Raw genomic sequence first — 18,564 nt, 5'->3', positions numbered from 1 at the left:
GTTTTTATGAAGTCAGATTTAAATATATTCTCAAAAACAGGAAGATTTACATATATTTATAGCTATAAGTAATGGAGACAGGTGTTTTTATTATTATTCTTATTTCTGTCAATGAGGGTGAAACATGTCCTTTGGTTTGTAACAGTAAAAATACTGATAATTTACTAAATTATATGCAACATATAAAAACAATGCAGTTTGACGGTACAATAGTACTGTTATTTTGTGTGTTTATATTTATTTAACATACAATTTAACATACAAGTGACCTCACTGCGTGGACACGTGAATTAAAGTCAGCAGTGCCGGTGGAACATTAACTCAAGCAGGGTCGGACTACCAGCTGGGGAAAGTTGGCAGTTGCCCAGCGGCCACCGAAACCAACGAGGACTCATCTTTGGAGAAGCTTTAACAATGACTCAACACGATTTCTTAACAATCAATAACTCATTAAATAATTATTTTAGCTTTAGACTGCTGCTTGGTTTCTCAGGTACCTAAGGAAATAATAAATTGAAATATATTTTAGAGGGAAATATTGTTTTTACCTGACATTGTTTTTAGGTTTAGTTTAGTTTTAGTAAACAATTAATTGTTGAAGATTAAATTGACAGTTTCCGGTCCTTTTTGATTTGTGTTGTCTTGATGAAAGCAGTGCTAGTTGGGATCACCTGGTCACATTTCAGACAGTGGTTTTCCATCAGATGGTTTCCTTTAAAGAACAATTTCAGGTCGAAATAAATCAAATCATTCAATATTTTACACATACTTAAAGAAAAGTAATTTTTTTTTTTAAATCTAATTCCAAGCAGAGTTTTACTTTTTACTTGCGTATCCCAGAGTATTAAATACAATAAAGTATTTCCATTGTTTATTCTGTAACTTCCTCCACAGTAAAAATATGCACATCATGTGGCCCCAGTGCCTGTTAGTGACAGAGTCAATTTGACTTTGGTGTTTAAAATAATTCCGAAAACAGCCTCCAGAGTTGACACTTCGCTCCTCCGGGGAGGATCGTGGACAGAAACAAATGTGAATCTCACCGGCGTTTTTACGTCAGCGAGCCACTACTAAGACGAAAAGAACAACGGCCATCGGAGGTTTGACAGGAGAGGATTTTCACCTCCATTTGTCTGAGTGCTGTCTGTTCCCGGTGTGCTCGGTGAAAAGTCATTTGTTTATAGCCTCCGAGGAGCATCGGCGAGCCGGCCGGAGCCTCTCCCCTCCAAATGCATTTGTTCCCACTCCTGAGATGCAGCTCGGCCTCCGCAGAGATCCTCGCTGCCGCCGCTAATGAGCTCAGGATTCCCTCGAAGACGGAAATCAAATCAAATAGAAGCTTTTAGTGTTTGCTCACACGTTGATCTGATTCGACTTTATTAAATCTGGTTTTCCACGACACTGAATATTCTCTGAATCGAGTGTCAAAGGACTTGTTGGACGTTTATTATTCTATAACCGAATATGAAGCCAAAAGCAGGACGTGGTTATCTTAGTTTAGCTTCGTTTAGCATACAGACCGGAAACAGGATTAAACAGCGAGTCTGTCTCCATATAAAAGTACTAAAATCTACTTCTGAAGTTCATCTCATTTGTTAAATCTGCACAAAAAACAAACGTGTTGAGATTTTATGTGGATAATATCCTGGATTATTTCTTGCCGCGTTTTTTTAAGGTGTTTTCCCATCTTTATTGTGTTAATTTAAAGTGTGACACGTCACACAAAATGCTGAAGAATAAAACCCTGCAGGCTTCATGTAAACTCTGTCTCTCTTCATGAGGCTCACCAGTGTGACCTCTGACCTCGGCACTGACACAAGGTGCTTCCTTGAGGACACAAACAGCCCGACGGTATGAAGTCTTTGTTTGTGTGTGCAAACTGTCTGTGTGGAGGAAGGCAGAACATTTAAATCGTATGTGAGCTCTGTTAAATGTCGCCCAGATGTTTTCATGTGTCCATGTTTTCACAATCTTTTTGAATTTTAGAAACATTTGCAGCCACGTGACCAAAAAACCCACCGTGTCCAGTGAGCATTATTTGTGGACTGTACAGTGCATCTGGAAAGAATTCACAGCGCTTCACTTTTTCCACATTTTGTTATGTTACAACCTTATTCCAAAATGGATTAAATTCATTTTTTTCCCTCAAAATTCTACACACAATACCCCATAATGACAAAGTGAAAAAAGTTTGTTTAAAATCTAATAAAAAATAAAGAACGAAAATATAACACGTACATAAGTATTCACAGCCTTTGCTCAATACTTTGTTGAAGCACCTTTGGCAGCAATTGGCCTCAAGTCTTTTTGAGTATGATGCTACAAGCTTGGCACACCTATTTTTGGAAAGTTTTTCCCATTCTTCTTTGCAGGACCTCTCAAGCTCCATCAGGTTGGATGGGGAGCGTCGGTGCATAGCCATTTTCAGATCTCTCCAGAGATGTTCAATCAGGTTGAAGTCTGGACTCTGGCTGGGCCACTCAAAGACATTCACAGAGTTGTCCCGAAGCCACTCCTTTGTTATCTTGGCTGTGTGCTTCGGGTCGTTGTCCTGTTGGAAGATGAACCTTCGCCCCAGTCTGAGGTCCAGAGATCTCTGGAGCAGGTTTTCATCAAGGATGTCTCTGTACATTACTGCATTCATCTTTCCCTCGAACCCGACGAGTCTCCCAGTTCCTGCCGCTGAAAAACCTCCCCACAGCATGATGCTGCCACCACCATGCTTCACCGTAGAGATGGTATTGGCCAGGTGATGAGCAGTGCCTGGTCTCCTCCAGACATGACGCTTGGCATTCAGGCCAAAGAGTTCAATCTTTGTTTCATCAGACCAGAGAATTGAGTTTCTCATGGTCTGACAGTCCTTCAGGTGCCTTTTGGTAAACTCCAGGTGGGCTGTCATGTGCCTTTTACTGAGGAGTGGCTTCCGTCTGGTCGCTCTACCATACAGGCCTGCTTGGTGGAGTGCTGCAGAGAGGGTTGTCCTTCTGGAAGGTTCTCCTCTCTTCACAGAGCAACGTTGGAGCTCTGTCAGAGTGAGCATCGGGTTCTTGGTCACCTCCCTGACTAAGGCCCTTCTCCCCCGATCGCTCAGCCAACTCTAGGAAAAGTCCTGGTGGTTCCAAACTTCTTCCATTTACGGATGATGGAGGCCACTGTGCTCATTGGGACCTTCAATGCTGCAGACATTTTTCTGTACCCTTCCCCAGATCTGTGCCTCGATACAATCCTGTCTCAGAGGTATATATACAATTCTTTGGACTTCATGGCTTGGTTTGTGCTCTGACATGCACTGTCAACTGTGGGACCTTATATAGACGGTGTGTGCCTTAACAAATCATGTCCAATCAACTGAATTTACCACAGGTGGACTCCAATCAAGTTGTAGAAACATCTCAAGGATGATCAGGGGAAACAGGATGCACCTGAGCTCAATTTTGAGTGTCATGGCAAAGGCTGTGAATACTTATGTACATGTGATTTTTCCATTTTTTTTAAATTTTTAATAGGTTTTTTTCACGCCATCCTTATGGGGTATTGTGTGTAGAACTTTGAGGAAAAAAAATAATTTAATCCATTTTGGAATAAAGCTGTAACATAACAAAATGTGGAAAAAGTGAAGCGATGTGAATACTTTCCAGATGCACTGTATATAAAAGTGTTTGTAGCTTCCAGGTCTGAAAAATTAGGCCGATGCAGTGTCTTAAGCTGCAATACCACTGAGTGCCACTAGAGGTTGGTTTGATTGACAGGCCTGAGGTGCAGTCAGGCTACAGCTATCGGTGGGCGGGACGTAGTATCGTCAGGTTTCCAATCAGATCAGTCAGATCCACCGCTGGCTCCTCCCCCAGCTCGTCCAAATATGGTCACTTCCTGCTCCAAACCGCTCCGAACTAACAAGATGGTGACGGACAGAATCTGAACTAGAGGCTTCATAACGTTCACAAACCAACGGGTGACGTCATAGATGGTTGCTGATTGTATTTAACCAACTGTTCAAAAAGTGGTATTGCACATTAAGGCACTTCTACTTTGGATTCATGATTTGGAGCTTTAATTTGCTTATTTTCTTTTGTTTGTATTGTGAGTTGTTGGTTTTTTTAAGTTTTTTTTCTAAAGGCCCATTTAAAGACAGGCATTGTAAAACTATCTTACATAAGCTGTGGTCCATGCAGTGCTCGTCCCTGTACATCAGTCAAATCTGATGTGTACCTTCCAACCCGCCCCGAGCTCCTCCTTGTTTCTGGTCGCCTGACAGCAACTATTTAACTGTCGGCGTGACATCACAACAAGCCTCCGAGAGAAAAGAATGCTTTCCTCCGTCGTCACCGCGGAGGAGGGGCCCCTCGCTGTCAAAACAGGATGCAGATCACACCTTATCATGGCATCAAAACCAGCAGCTCTAACCCTGTTTGGGATGAACACACGATTCGACTTGCTCAACGTTTCTGGGGAGAGAATCTCTCGGCTTAAACAAGCAAGTGTGACTGCAAGATAAACGTCGAGTCGTTGTTCTGCCCTCCTCCTGATCAATCTGAGTTTATTTTGGTTTCTGCTGTCTCACGTTATCGCTCTGAATACCTGCTCTTTGTCCTCTCTGCACCTCCAGCTGGAGCCGTGAGATTCGTCACATCACCTCGCTTCTGTTTCAACCTGCTGGTCTCTCGAAACTACACAGATTCATCATCCTTAATAATAATAATAATAACAATAAATCTGACAGCAGCGGGCGGTAGATTTACAAAAGATCCATTAACACGTTTACTTTACTTGACGATAGCTCCATTTATACTTCGACTCGTTTATACTTCAGAGGGAATTTTCGTACTTTTTTACACAACTAAATTCACTTGACAGCTTTAGTTAGTCACTGCAATTAGATAATTCATCAAAAACAACTTTAACCGGCAAACTTTTTTGGCAAGTCTTTTCTCAATTAGGTCATAATTTAAAGAAAAAATGAGATAATTAGGTGGTTTCTTCCACTGAGATTACAGAGAGTTGATTATTTTGAGGTTTTGGACCGTTGATGGGGCAAAACAAGACATTTAATGACGCAGCATTTCTGCTTTGGGACATTGTGATCGACGTTTTTCACTGTTTTTGAATGTTTTATAAACTAAACAATCAATCCAGAAAGATACTCGTCAGATTGATCGATAATTAAAATAACCTGCAGTTGCAGTTGTGCCTTAGAGATAAAAAAAAAACAAAAACGTACAACAAGCTTTTCTCCTCTAAAACACTCACATGGTTGTATTTAAATAACTGTTTGAGGCCCTAAAAGGTCCAAACATCCAAAGAACTGTTGGTGTGAACTTCCAAACTGCACATAAAAGTCATTAAAGGAAGCTGCCACAACAGTAAATGCATCACAGCCTAATCCTCCTGCAGTACTTTCCATAATACTTCTCTACTTTGACTTCAGTAGGAGTTTGATCACTTGAAAACTTCCTCCACTTTCGACCCGGCGTGCAGCTGCACACATTCATCCGATCATCCCTCCCTCTGCGGGCCGCCGCTCCCCGTTTTAAACTGCATTAAAGCCCAGTCGATGCGGTTTTCAAGTGCATCCATCGCACGTACCGACATTACTCATCTTCAGCAGATGAAAACAATGACTCAACTTGTAGGCGCATGCCAGGCATACCCTGGAAAACATAGCGGATGAGTGTGCAGGGCCTGTGAGAGCCTGTGTCATCCCGGAGGTGAGTTTTGGAGAGCTGCTAAAGAAATCGATAGTCAGGCTGATCCAAATACGATTATTAGGAATTCGTTTCAATCGTCAGTTGAAGGAGTAGTCCATCATGTCATCATGTCGAAACTCTAACCACGAGATCCGAAGCAAAGTCTGAGAAAACCTGTGTTTTAAGCTGCAGGTACACAGTTTAAAAGTCTTATGGAAAGATCGAGATATAATATTATATATCTGTTATATAGTAGGATAACGTCCATAGCATAGATGGACATGAAACTCTCCTAGTTATATACAAAATTTTAAGTGTTAAAAAGTATCTGGTTCATCAATAAAAATTAAAAAATACATGAAAAAAAAAACCGTATGGCGAGATGCTAACTACAACTCCTAAGATGCATTTTTGCAAAAAAAAAAAAACCATCCAAATGTGCAGCGTAAATTAATTAACTGTTGAATTCTTGTACAAACTGTATTGAATTCACTCTCACTGGCTTCTTCTTCAAAGCGACAGCATCCGAGGATTATGGTTATGGTAGTACTTAAAGAATTACATTCAGCTGAGAGGGAATTAACAGAACATTGATCTGCAACCATTTCTTTCTTTTTTGTAATTGTTCAAGTACATTAAAATACCATTTAAAAAATGCCAAACATTTGATAATCTTTGAGTCTGAAAAGTAAGAATTTGGTTCTTTTGCTTGTCGTAAGTTAAATGTCAAATAACGTTAAAAGAAAATGCCAAAGTGGGAATATAGGATGGAAAAAAATGGCCACTCCTTCCACTGCACACCTATAAAAACTGAAATACACAACTGAATCACGGAAAATGTAGTATGCAGAATGTTTAAAACTAAAGTTCAAGGTATTAAACAACTTAAAATGTATCACAACGTTGTCAAGCACAACAAGCCTGTCAAGCCTGTTCCAGCCAACACCGCAAAACCCAAAGACTCTTCGGCTTTCCATCACATAACACGCAGAAAAGCAGTAAGTCCTCACAGCGATGAGGTTTTTGTTTGATTATCAAACGATTCATACAACGGTTTCATGAAACTAAAAAGTCAGGAGGAAACTTGTCTCGTGGCAGCGACGGTTTGCCTGCGAGTCTTCAGACAACAATGAAAACAACCAAATAGTTTCAGGACGAGCCTTAAAACCTGGTTTTACTTGTCTAAATCTGAACTTTCGAGGCTTCGAGGCACTCGCTTCTATGAGTCAGAGATTCTTGGGAGCCACGCTGGGAGGACGGGGAAAAAGCCTGCAGCTGCAGTTGGACCAGGAGAACCAGCTCATTCGCTGGTTGTTACAGACTCAGACGGAAAGTGCGAAAGGCGGAGCATGCAAAGAGGCCGAATAATATACTGAAAGCAGACCATGGAAAGTGGATGGGTTACAGGTCTCGTGACGGCCGTCGATGGATTTACATTGTAGTAACAAACAGTCTGAGCACTTTGTAGATTTGGCTAAACAAACACGGACGATTTCGCTCCCTGGGTCAAACAAGCACAGACATATAGATACCGAGAGCAGATGGCAGGAGCGTTATCTGGCCGAGCAGGTTCACAAGCAGGAAGGGCGAACGCCGGAACGTAAAATTTGACTTCCCCCACACTTTTTGTGTAAAATAAATAAACTAAAATGATACCGGACCTGCAGAAGAGGATATATATATACATATATATATATATATATATATATATATATATATATAGGTGGAGTCTAAAAATCAAGATGCGATGTGCCATCTATTTCCATTATGTAGCCTACTGTTAGCACGTTTAGCCACCTGTCTCTTTATAGCAAACGTTTGGGAGAACTCCCCTTGATATCAGGTTTACATAAATATATACTCTGAAGTTAGAGGCTCTTAAGCTTCATTAACAAGCTCCAGAGTCCAGTTGTGTTGATGTCGTGCAGTTCGTTTTTTTTTTTTTTTTTTTTTTTTTTTTATTTAACTCAAGTGGAAACCAGCCCCGACAAATGTGGTCACTTTTTGCCCTAGCGTGCTAATGTTAGCACCGATTTAGACATTTCTCTTTTGGATCTCAAAGACAGGTGCTGACTACCATTAGCAGTCTATCCTTTATTGCCAGTAGTGATGGCGAGCTATTTAAGTTTGTGTTTCAGTCTGAAGTATGAAGCCAGCAAAGAGAAAAAGATTTGGCCTCGCTTGCCACCATTAGCGTTTATGTCCACTCGACATTCGTTTCAGTTCCTGTTATTTCACTTAATCAGCTTATGACTGAAAAAGGGGGCTGGCCAGAATGAGGAGTCTGTTGTTTACTTAAGCAACATTACACTTGAGGGTGTGCCTTAATGTTGTTATTGGCGCGACAGTGATGCGGACAGGAGGTCCGTAAGCATCACTTAAGTGCCAATAATGACATTAAAACGGGCGATCGGAGCGACCAAAAAGGACCAACAGAAACCCGACTTCACTAAATGGGTCACATTTAATCGACCTATGACAAGTAAAAACTACATTACATCGCATAGTATATGAAATTCATTTCCAATTATATATTCCTATTGAGAAGGTGGAGCGATATCTCTAGTGATGAGCCGGGTGTGACGTCATGATGGTTTGAGCACGGTCCAAATGGACAGTTGACCAATCAGATCGCTGGGTCGGAACTACTTGTTGTATAACTGCTTAAAAAGTTGAGTCCCACTAGTCGTTACTTTTGGCTCATTTTCGGCAAACTGTTAAAGAAGGGTGGTTAAGCAAACATTAGTTTCTCTTTAGGGAGGTGTGTGTGTACCGGTGAAAACCACCAGCAGTTAGTCGACCTTTGACCTCTAAAATCCGTGTGTTATTCTATGATTTGCAACCAAAATACGTATTTTCAAAACCAAAAAGATCAGAAACATCAGACCCAAGCTGGATACTTAAATACAAATTATGAACACTTGTATCACCTGCCAACACAAACATTACACCAGCGCTAACATCTGAATGAGAACAGCAACGTAGGTGATGCGACCACTGCTTCAAAAATAAATCAAACCCAAATGTCTTTATCCAGGTAAGACCACATTAAACGCCAGCGAGGCCACGGAGGATAGATATGCAGAGGAGAGGAGCATCCGTCTTCATTAGCACGCTCCGGCTGAGAGCTAAAGTAACAGCCTCTGATGGATGGCACCTTTAAGTTCCCATTAAAAAGGTAAGCATTGCTCATAAGCAGCTTCTGATGAGCACTCGGCCCGGGAGAGGTGAGCCGCCCGCTCTACAAAGAAACAGCTTCCTCTCACCACGGACCCATCATCCTTCATTTTCCCCAGAACAGAAGAGATGAAGACCGTTTGAAACGCTCGGAGCACTTCACCTGTTCTGAACTAAAGCGCCCTGTTTGCAGAGCTGCAGCCGAGGTCCGAAGGGCCCTCGTCTTCAGGGGGGGCCGGGGTTTCCCATGAGCTCAGTGCGGCGCCGGGCTTTGACTTGCTGAGTCAGCGTTGGGCTGAAAAAAAAACCTCCCCCAACGCTGAGAAAAGAGACCACTGCAGACTCTGAGAGGCAAAAGTGTGTCCAAAGCTAAAATAATTAGTCAATTAATCAATTAATTAATTGATAATAAACCAGAATAACTCTGCAACTAGCAATATTATTCATTATTGATGAACCTACAGATAATTTTCTCAATATAAAAAGCTCAAGGTGACTTGTTCAAGTAACTTGTTTTTATGTCACAATGGACAAAGAGAAGTCACAAATCTTCAAATCTTAGGATCTTGAACCTGTAAATGTTTTATATTGTCAGACTAAATTGTGATTGTGAACATTTTCATTAATTTCTTACAAAAATTCCAGCTTCCCAATTGTGGAAATTTCCTGCTTTTCTTTGTCTTATGTGACCATAAACCTGAACAGGACTGCAACCAATAGTAATATTTTTTATTGATTAACCTACAGATTATTTTCTCAATATAAACTCTCCTCTCCTTTCCTTTCCTCCCCTCTCCTCCCCTCTCACCCCCTCCCTTCCCTCTCCCTCCTCTCCCGCGAGTTGAAGGTTAATGATGAAGAGATGTGGCCGAGGAATACTGATCAGAGAGACGTGGATGGATGTGGGAAAAGGAGTGACCCATTGAGGAGCAGCTGTGTTGAGAGATTAAGGGATAATTTTAACCACTAAACAACCTCTGTCTTTAACTGTGAAGATAGTAATGTCATGTGTTTTTGTTGTTGTCAATAAATCTCGTGAAAAACACAAAAAACAAACAGGTATCGTGTTTAAAGCCTCATATGATCTTATTCCTGTGTGCTGTAGAGCTCCATTGTTGTTCAAAGACTATTAAACACACACGCACACGGACACACACACGGACACACACAGACACACACGGACACACACATAGACACACACGGACACATACGGACACACACACGATCCTGCAGCCAGAGCAACAAATGTGTATTAATCCACCACAGAAAATAGTTCCCAAGAAGTGCTTCCTGTTTGAGTAACTAAAAACTACAACGCTCAGTTGTTTTTAGAAGAATTAAAGTACATATTTATGACCCATGTTTCAAGTTTTAGATCTTCAGATGGATAAAATCCACTTTGCTCAGAAAGTATTTTTGCTTTTTGTTGATAAAAGGGTGAAAATACAGAATATTAGTCGCAGAAAAAGCCAATTAAAAGTGCAGAACGACCTGGAAAATACTTCCAGCAGCCGAACTCAAACACGCCTCGGCTGCAGGCCACCGACGCTCGCCGCACGGCTCTCTGTCTTCATTTAACACACGTATGTTCACTCTACTGTAGAACCATTTTTCAAAATGGCAGCTTTTGCCAGTAGCCGGTCGTCGAGGCGTGTGCCCCGATGTTGCTCCAATAAAAATTGATCTCGCAGAACGCCAGCGTGCCGAGGTGCCGTTAACGCTGATCAACAGCGCGGCCGTTCCTCGGCGTGCTCACACAGCTTTGCATCATTCAGGAGGTGCGTGCCGATTCATCGATTCTTCATAAAATTGCAGACGAGAGACAGTGATCAGTGTCCACGAACGGCCAGAGGCTTCGTGTTTACATCAGTGTGTGTGGAAAAGAAGTTCAAAATATCAGGCTGAATTTTGCAGTTAACTATAAATATGCTCAAAGGGAAATTTTTAGTGGATACAATAAAATATTTAACTGATCTATTAAAGCCTGAGGTGATAAAAATGTACTCGTGTTGATCGTTTTAGCCGAACGACGAACCAAAACACACGTTTACATTGAGAAACGCAGGAATTCTTCAGATTTGAGAAACTAGAAACAGAAAGTTTGACGTTTAAGTTAGAAAAATGTTTATATTTTAGATTTGTGTTCAGAGAAGTTAGAGAAAAAAATGCCCACCATGATGTTCGGGTCGTGTTTTCTCTGCACACTTCCTGTTTCAGCATCTTAATTGTCAAAATTACAATATTTGTGTGTTTCCTGAAGTTTTTGCCATAAAAAGTAAACCTGGGGCCTCACGTCACAACTTCTGCCTTAAAAATGTTAGCAAAGCGTCACCAGAAAGACTTTTCCTCTCTAAATTTCACAAATGTTTTCATTCAAATTACTATGAAAATGGAATAAAAAGGGAAATAAATCCAATATTTGTCTGAAAAATATTGGAAATTTGTGTCGCAGTTTTTGGCAGAAACAGACTTTTTCTTTGTTTTCACTTGCTTGCTAATAATTAAAAACAGTTTTTGGTGTTATTAGTTAGAATTAGAATTTAACCTTTTTTGTCTGAATCACTTTTAAAAAAATATTTCGTTTAATTTGTTTGATACATCACTGGGAAGAGTCGCAAGGGGATCAGTGCGAATAAATTAAATTAAATATTGACGAAATATTTTAAAAGATTCGTTAAAATTTGTGTTTGATCGTCTCACGACCCCTCAGATGTATCAGGCGACCCTTTGAAGGGCCACAACCTCTACATTGAAAACCACTGGACTGGATTAGCTATCTATAAAGCTTTAACTATACAGCCACTTCAAGCAGCTTCAACACAGAAATAGAACTTAATATCAATGATAATTTGTTTACAAAATATTTGTGTAGTTTTAATTATGTAGGATTTTGAATGCAGAACTTGTACTAGATGATTCTTGCTTTTTATGTAACTAATTATTTATTTATTTGGATTTTAGCATTTTGAAGAAATGATTTACAAATGCAAAAAAATTTGACAAAATCAAACGAAAAATAGATTGAAATCACACACAAAAAACTCAGCAAAAATCAAGTACAAAGAAAAGGCAGTTTCATACTGAGCTGAACGGGCATTTTCCTGTTTCATTTTCTATGTTTAATGGGACCAATACAGTATAAATAAGTAGGTTTTTGTCCCCAGTTTCACAAACTGTTGTACCTGCACTTTTACTGAAGGACCCACCACTGCACATCAGGAGGAACACTTGTCTCGAGATGCTGCACCTCGCTGAGCCAAAACGGGCAAAATTGTGGCTGGACTCTGGTTTGGGTCGTTCCAGCGGTTACAGAAGTGAACAAGAGATTTCACTGCTCGGTGCAACGCTGCCAGCAGACCCAAACCCAACCGAACGAGTATCACATGATGAAATGTGAGGAAAACCACACACACACACACTGCCAGCAGACTGAAGTTACCACCGCCGATCGGCCCTTGAAGCAACAGGCAGGTGACAGACTTCAGGACTGAGTCTCAAATTCTGAACTTCAGTGGACGAAACGACAGAAACGTTGATGTAAACTCGGTTTTAACACTTCCGAATACTAACTTTAAAGAATTTTAGGATTCTTTCAATCCCAAAGGAGAAAGTTTCAGCTCTCAGTGCTGCAGTAAATAATTATTCACCTCACTGATTAACCTGCTGATTAATCTCTTGAACAAGTAATGATTGTTTAGTAAATAAAATGTCAGAAAACTCAGGTAGAGATTTTAAAATATTCACTTTACTATGACACAAGACCGAGAAAAGCAACAAATAATCAACACATATTTGTTGTTTTTACTTGAAAAATTACATAAATTATCAGAAGAGTTGATGAATTGACGAATTATTTCCACCCACACTGTCTTAGGAGCATTGTTAGTTGGAAAAAAAAAAACATGAAATTTCTTCTCTATTTATTCACACTAATCAGTAGGTTAATCAATACAATTTTTTTTAATTTTTTTTCATCTGTACTAATAAACCCAATTCCATTGTCAGGATTTCCTTTGATTCCTGGCTGAGCAGAAGTAGAATAAAAGAGGAGTGTTTTCCATTTTCCCATCAACCACTAGTACTGAACACTGACAGCATCGATGTATCAGCAACCGTTGACCCCAAGCAAATTAACGAGGGATCAAACGTGACCTAGTAACACACAGTAACACCAGTAGGAACACATTACAGCGCGTTTTGCCACCGCTGATAGAAACCTCCTGTTTCCCTGCCAGAGAGAACGTGAGGTTGTTTACATCTTTAATTTTGCTGGCAAACAGCTTTCCAGTGTTTTACCGCCACCCTCTGGAGGCAGAAATGTATTTCTACCAGGCACCAGTTAAAACAAGTGAAAATATACTTTTTAGGACATAAACTATTCAATTTATTTATTTATTATTTTTTTTTTTTACAACTTAACGACTATTGGAAAGTTCACGAATCATGACTCATCTCGACAATGATTTCAGGAGTGGCATTCAGTTTTCTACAGACATTCATTGTCCACAGAGGATGAATCCTGATGACTCGACTGACTCTCCGACTTTTCCTTCACAGCTACCATCAGATTCATATTAACGTTTCTTAAATAATTACCTCAAAAATGTTTGGATTGCCATGAAATTTGGTGCAGACGCTAACATCCCCACCTTGGACTGTTTATTATTTGGCGATAATTTAACTTCATCTACTATTAATTTGCACTTTTGACCAAATAAAAACCTACAAAACCAAAAGTCGCAAGGTAGCTTTGTACTCGCATATTAGCATGCTGTAGTTCGCATTTACACTAGCTCGTAGCACCAACAGGCTCTTGAATTGGATTTCTACTTCTTTCTTTCTACTCGATGATGACGCACCACTGAAACTTAAATTACAAACTGATGTTTATCAAAAAGTGATCCACCAAAAAGAAATGAGACTATGATTTTTCAGCTGTTTGTACAGAAAATTTGCATAAAATGGTTTTCCTGATTTCTGACCTGCTCTGTCTCTCTGCTTCACTGATTTGATCTTTTCTTCTACAACGTCTCCAGAAATCTTCAGATTTCTTCACACAGGATGTGTTTCTACTTTGTGACCCAGAGTTCAGAGTGAGTCGGACAAAAAAAAAAAAAAGGCTTCCATGTTCTTCAGCTGCACGAAACTCACCACAGCTTCACACCAGAGGAGCTGTTCTTTAAAACATGTATACATAATGAAAGACGCGTGTGTTTGTTTGTGTTCGTGTGTGTGTGTGTGTGTGTGTGTGTGTGTGTGTGTGTGTGTGTGCTTTGTTTAGTGATTAAGTCTTTTAAAAATCCGCAGACTTTAATCAAAATTTTTTTTTTTTTTTTTTGCATTAATCTGTAAAACTCTTTAATTTTGATGAGACTACTTTCAATTAAAAGCTCAGCGAAATGTTTAAGGCAATTAAAATTGCTGCAGGCAAGCGCTGCATCACTTAACAAAGGAATAATTACCACTTTACCGCTGAAAATCTTGCATTTGCATTTTTTTCTGAGCATCTAATGTTTGATTTTTTTAGATTATTGTCATTATCTGTTAATCTGACGGTTATTTTCTGGACATTTTGCTCCATTAAACGTCAGAAAATGGTGTAAAATATCCATCAAATGTTCATTGAGCCCTTTTTTTTTTTTTTTTTTTTTTTTTTTTTAGTTTAGCAATTTAAGACGAAAAAAATAAGCAATTGTTTTACATTTGTCAGTCAGGAAACAAGAAATTGTTGATATTTTTGCATCAATATGACTTAAAAATAGTCGATATTCATGTTAATAGACAAGACTGGAGAGAAGCAGCCTCCAGATCCACACCTGAGGAGCTGCACTACAAGAAAAAAAAAAAAGAAGTCCAACTTTAACTAAGCGCTGATGATTTGGGTTTGTTTTGAGGGTCCAGCACACGTGTGCCGATTCATTTCCTCCTCAAGGTCCGCTGCTAGAGAACCTCCCTCCTCCAGTGCAGCCCACACGTGGAGAGATTACATCTTTTATTTATCACTTCTTGGCTCTATTTTTCCAGCAAATTCCAGGCTAGGGTGCAATCAGTCAAGAAACCCTCCCTGTGTGTGTGTGTGTGTGTGTGTGTGTGTGTGTGTGTGTGTGTGTGTGTGTGTGTGTGTGTGTGTGTGTGTGTGACTACTGTTATTCCTCTAAGAATGCAAATTGAGCCCAGATTTAGTTTCTACCCGACAGAACCATTTCCACATATCTGGGAATATATCGGCCTCTCGTTCGTCTGTACTCACAGATACACAAAGCCAACATGAAGCTCCGGCGTTTGGACCAATCATCAGTCAGCAGTGACATCACCCGTCGGTTTGTGAACGTTATGAAGCCTCCAGTCCAGATTTTGTCCGTCACCATCTTGCTGGTTCGGAGCAGGAAGTGACCATATTTGGACGAGCTGGGGGAGGAGCCAGCGGCGGATCTGATTGATCCGTTTAGAAACCTGCCGACACTACGTCCTGCCCATCGATAGCTGTAACCTGACTGCACCACAGGCCTGTCAATCAAACAGAGACCAAAAACACAACTTTTTGAAGCTTATTTTCTAATTAATGACGGATTATTTTCAGATGGACTTCCAGAAAACTAATAAGGAGGAGCGGCTTTAGCAAATAACGCCGAGGTAACCGGTGGAGACATTTTATTGACTTTGAATGAAGAAGTTGAATGGGAGTCTATGGAGCCGGAGGCTTTTTGGAGCCAACCTCTGGTGGCCCTCTGTGGTATTACATGTTAAGACACTTCTGCATCGGCCTCGTTTTTCAGACCTGGAAGCTACGAACACTTTTGTATTCAGTCTGTGGTTTGGAGGAAGAAGAGGGACAGGTCGTGCAGACATCCAAGCGTTCAAATTGAATTCAAACTAAGCATGCGGAGTAATGGGATTACAGCTCTCTGTGAGGAGCTGCTCCAACGTCTGTCTCCGTCAAAGTGAGCCATCTCTTCGTCTGCTTCCCTCGCAGCCTCCCTCTCGACAACACAAACCAGTTGGCTGCAGATTGGCGTGAATCACGGCCCGTTCTGGGAGGATCGCTGCGCCCAGTACGCTTCCTCCTTCAAGCTCAACAAGGGAGTGAAAAGATGCTTTTGTTTGCTTTGCTTTGCTTTGCTTTGCTTTCGCAAGCGACAGGAAGCTTGAGGGACTCACAGAATGAACATGAAAATGGGAACAAAGTGCCACAACTCACAATAGGACCGCCGGGGTATTTGTGATTAAAATCTCACGGAGGAGAGCCGAGCTCCTTTAACGGCACAGAAACGATTCGTGCTGCTGGCGGAGGAAAGTTGTCGAGCACAAGCGCACAGGTGTCTGTTCCTGTTTTACTCTCTCGGTGGGTTGTAAACAAACCGACGTACGGCGACTCTTGACTTTTTGCCTTTCAGGTGAGATAAAAAAAAAAAAATACTCATTTTTCTGCACTAAAAACATCCCCACCGCTCCCCTCAATCTAAATATAGCACAACAACAGTGCACATTTGACTGATTTCCAGCTCAGCAGCTGGTGTTTATCAGCTTGTCTCTGCAGCACAATGCTGATCAGACTCTGTGCACGCCGGCGGAGCAGCCCACAGTGCATATTTCATTATGATTCGACAGCATATCAGCGCACCGAACAGCTCATTCAGATGTAATGTGTGTCAGTTGAGACCCAACCCAACCCTGAGCACTTCCCTTATTACTCAATAGTTTTATGTAATCATTTAAAACTGATTTTCGAAAAAAGGTCGGGCTGTGTATTAGTGGCTCATGCAAATATCCATCAGAAAAACTCCGCTTTAAAGCCACTGCATGCTTTTTTTTTTTTTTTTTTTTTTTTTTTTTGAATAAGCAACACATAAACCAGCAGCTGCCAGTAAAATCGGGTTATTTATCTGTATTCAAACAAAAGTTTCACAGTAAACCCTGCTGATGTGTGGAGATGTGGTGTGGGGTGGGAGGGGGAGTCCCGGCTGCTTTAATTTCAACGCAATTAGAGCATTTTGAGGCTTGTTTCACATTCAAAGTGGCCCCGAGCTGAAGCAGGATTTAAATGCCCTCAGTCACACATTCCCATTCATGCAGGCAGCAGATTTAAAGCCCTTTGTAGCCTCTCCATGAGCCTGTCGCCCTTTGTTGTCAAACCCTGTCACTTTATCCGCCCGTGTTATCCGAGGCAGCACTTGTCTTATCATCATCAAACTGGTGGATTTTTCTGATGGTTTTTTTTGGCCGGTTTTACTGCCGGGATGTTCGGATCCGTACCCGGTGAGCCCGGTCTCATCACATCACTCACCGACTTGCAGTACGTTGTCCACGCAGCCGCTCTCCAGCAGAGCGATGCCCCGTCGGAACGGCAGCCGCGTCTCGTCGCCGCTCTCCCCGGTACTTCCCATCTCCTCGCCGCCGGTGTTGAACGACGAGTACATGCAGATTTCCCGTTCGCTCCTCGGAAAAGACCAGTACACGATCCGTCTCTGCACGGGCTCCGGGATCCGCTCGAAACGCTCCTCTACCCTTTGAAACGGCCACTTCTCCGCGACTTTCCTCGCCGCGATATCCAGGAGGGACTCCGGGCTCTGAGTCCGGCTCGACTCGCCCTGGGTGGCGGCCGAGCCGCCGCACGAAGCCCCCGCGGCCCGCTGGCCTTGCCTACATGTTGCTCCGTAGCCCGGTCGACAGCAGAGCCGCTTGGCCGGGGGCTGCTGTACGCGCTCCGCCATGATAGCTCCGCTTTAACGGCGACGGAGGAAGTCAACGCAGCATATGAACGGGACGGGGACGGGAAGAGGTGAGCCACGGCGTGATTGTTGGCCGTGTATGGCCAAATCATCCTTTTAAGGGAACATGGGGGAGGAGCTTCTCCGGCTTGTCAAACCCCTTTGTTGACAAATGAAGGGAGGGCGGGGCCTGTCAGGCTGCCTCCTCGCGGAGCACGGACCCGGGGGCAGAATTCCCGCACGGCCGCTAAAAATCCTTTGTGAGCCCCGTTTGAGACCCGAGAGAAAGGCTTTGAAAAGCGGGTAGTTGTATTCGGGACCTGCTTCCAGGCGGCGGCGGTTGTTGTTGTTGTTGTTGTTGTTGTTTTTTTTTATCGGTGGGCGTGAACAGGTACTGCGGTCGGGGGGGGAGGAGGTTTTGTCTGGCGGTGAACCGGAGCAGGCGGATCGAGCGCTGTGTGCCTGTGGGCGGTTGTTGGCCTGTCAACACTGGAGCCTCGTGGTTTTGGGGGGGGAGGGGGCAGCGAACGCAAGCACCGCCCCCCCCACTCCTGTGACGTTTACGGTCCACTGTGGAATGTTTAAAGAAAACACAGCTCATTATGGGATGTATGGAAGCCCATTACTGCCAATAAAACAAAAAGAAAAGTCCTAATAATAATAATAAAAAAAATGGTCACATTAACGACATTTTTTTTGTACTTTCTGAGTGAAAGTGTTGACATATAAAAGCCCAAATTTAGAAAAATTAAAAATACATTTGTAATCATTGAGTAACATTTTTTTTACTTTTAGCTCGTAATTTTTATGCTCATGATTTTGACTTTTCCTATATTTTTAACTTTTGAACTCATTTTGACATTTTATAAGTTAATTTATTATAATTTTTACTTTTATGTCCCAAATTTCATTTTGTATCTTATACTTCTTACTCTCTATTTGAATTTTTTTTACTTTTTAATTCATAATTTTGATGTAATAAGTCAAAATTTGAG

General features: G+C 41.6%; 1 protein-coding gene across 1 annotated transcript in view; it reads right to left on the bottom strand.

The window, feature by feature from the left end:
• zswim6 (zinc finger, SWIM-type containing 6) overlaps window positions 1-18,117 on the bottom strand; it is a 39,758-nt gene extending 21,641 nt beyond the window's left edge. The window contains 1 exon segment of the mRNA XM_069165384.1: window positions 17,146-18,117. Within this exon segment, the coding sequence (XP_069021485.1) occupies window positions 17,146-17,572 (427 nt within the window). The 5' untranslated portion in view covers window positions 17,573-18,117.
• Window positions 18,118-18,564: the final 447 nt, after the last annotated feature.

This window comes from Embiotoca jacksoni, unplaced genomic scaffold, assembly GCF_022577435.1.
Source record: "Embiotoca jacksoni isolate LCO1_2020_lvr unplaced genomic scaffold, fEmbJac1.0.p SCAF_10, whole genome shotgun sequence".
Lineage (NCBI taxonomy): Eukaryota > Metazoa > Chordata > Actinopteri > Embiotocidae > Embiotoca > Embiotoca jacksoni.
The sequence above is the reverse complement of the archived record's forward strand: the minus strand, read 5'-3'. Positions and strand labels throughout refer to the sequence as shown.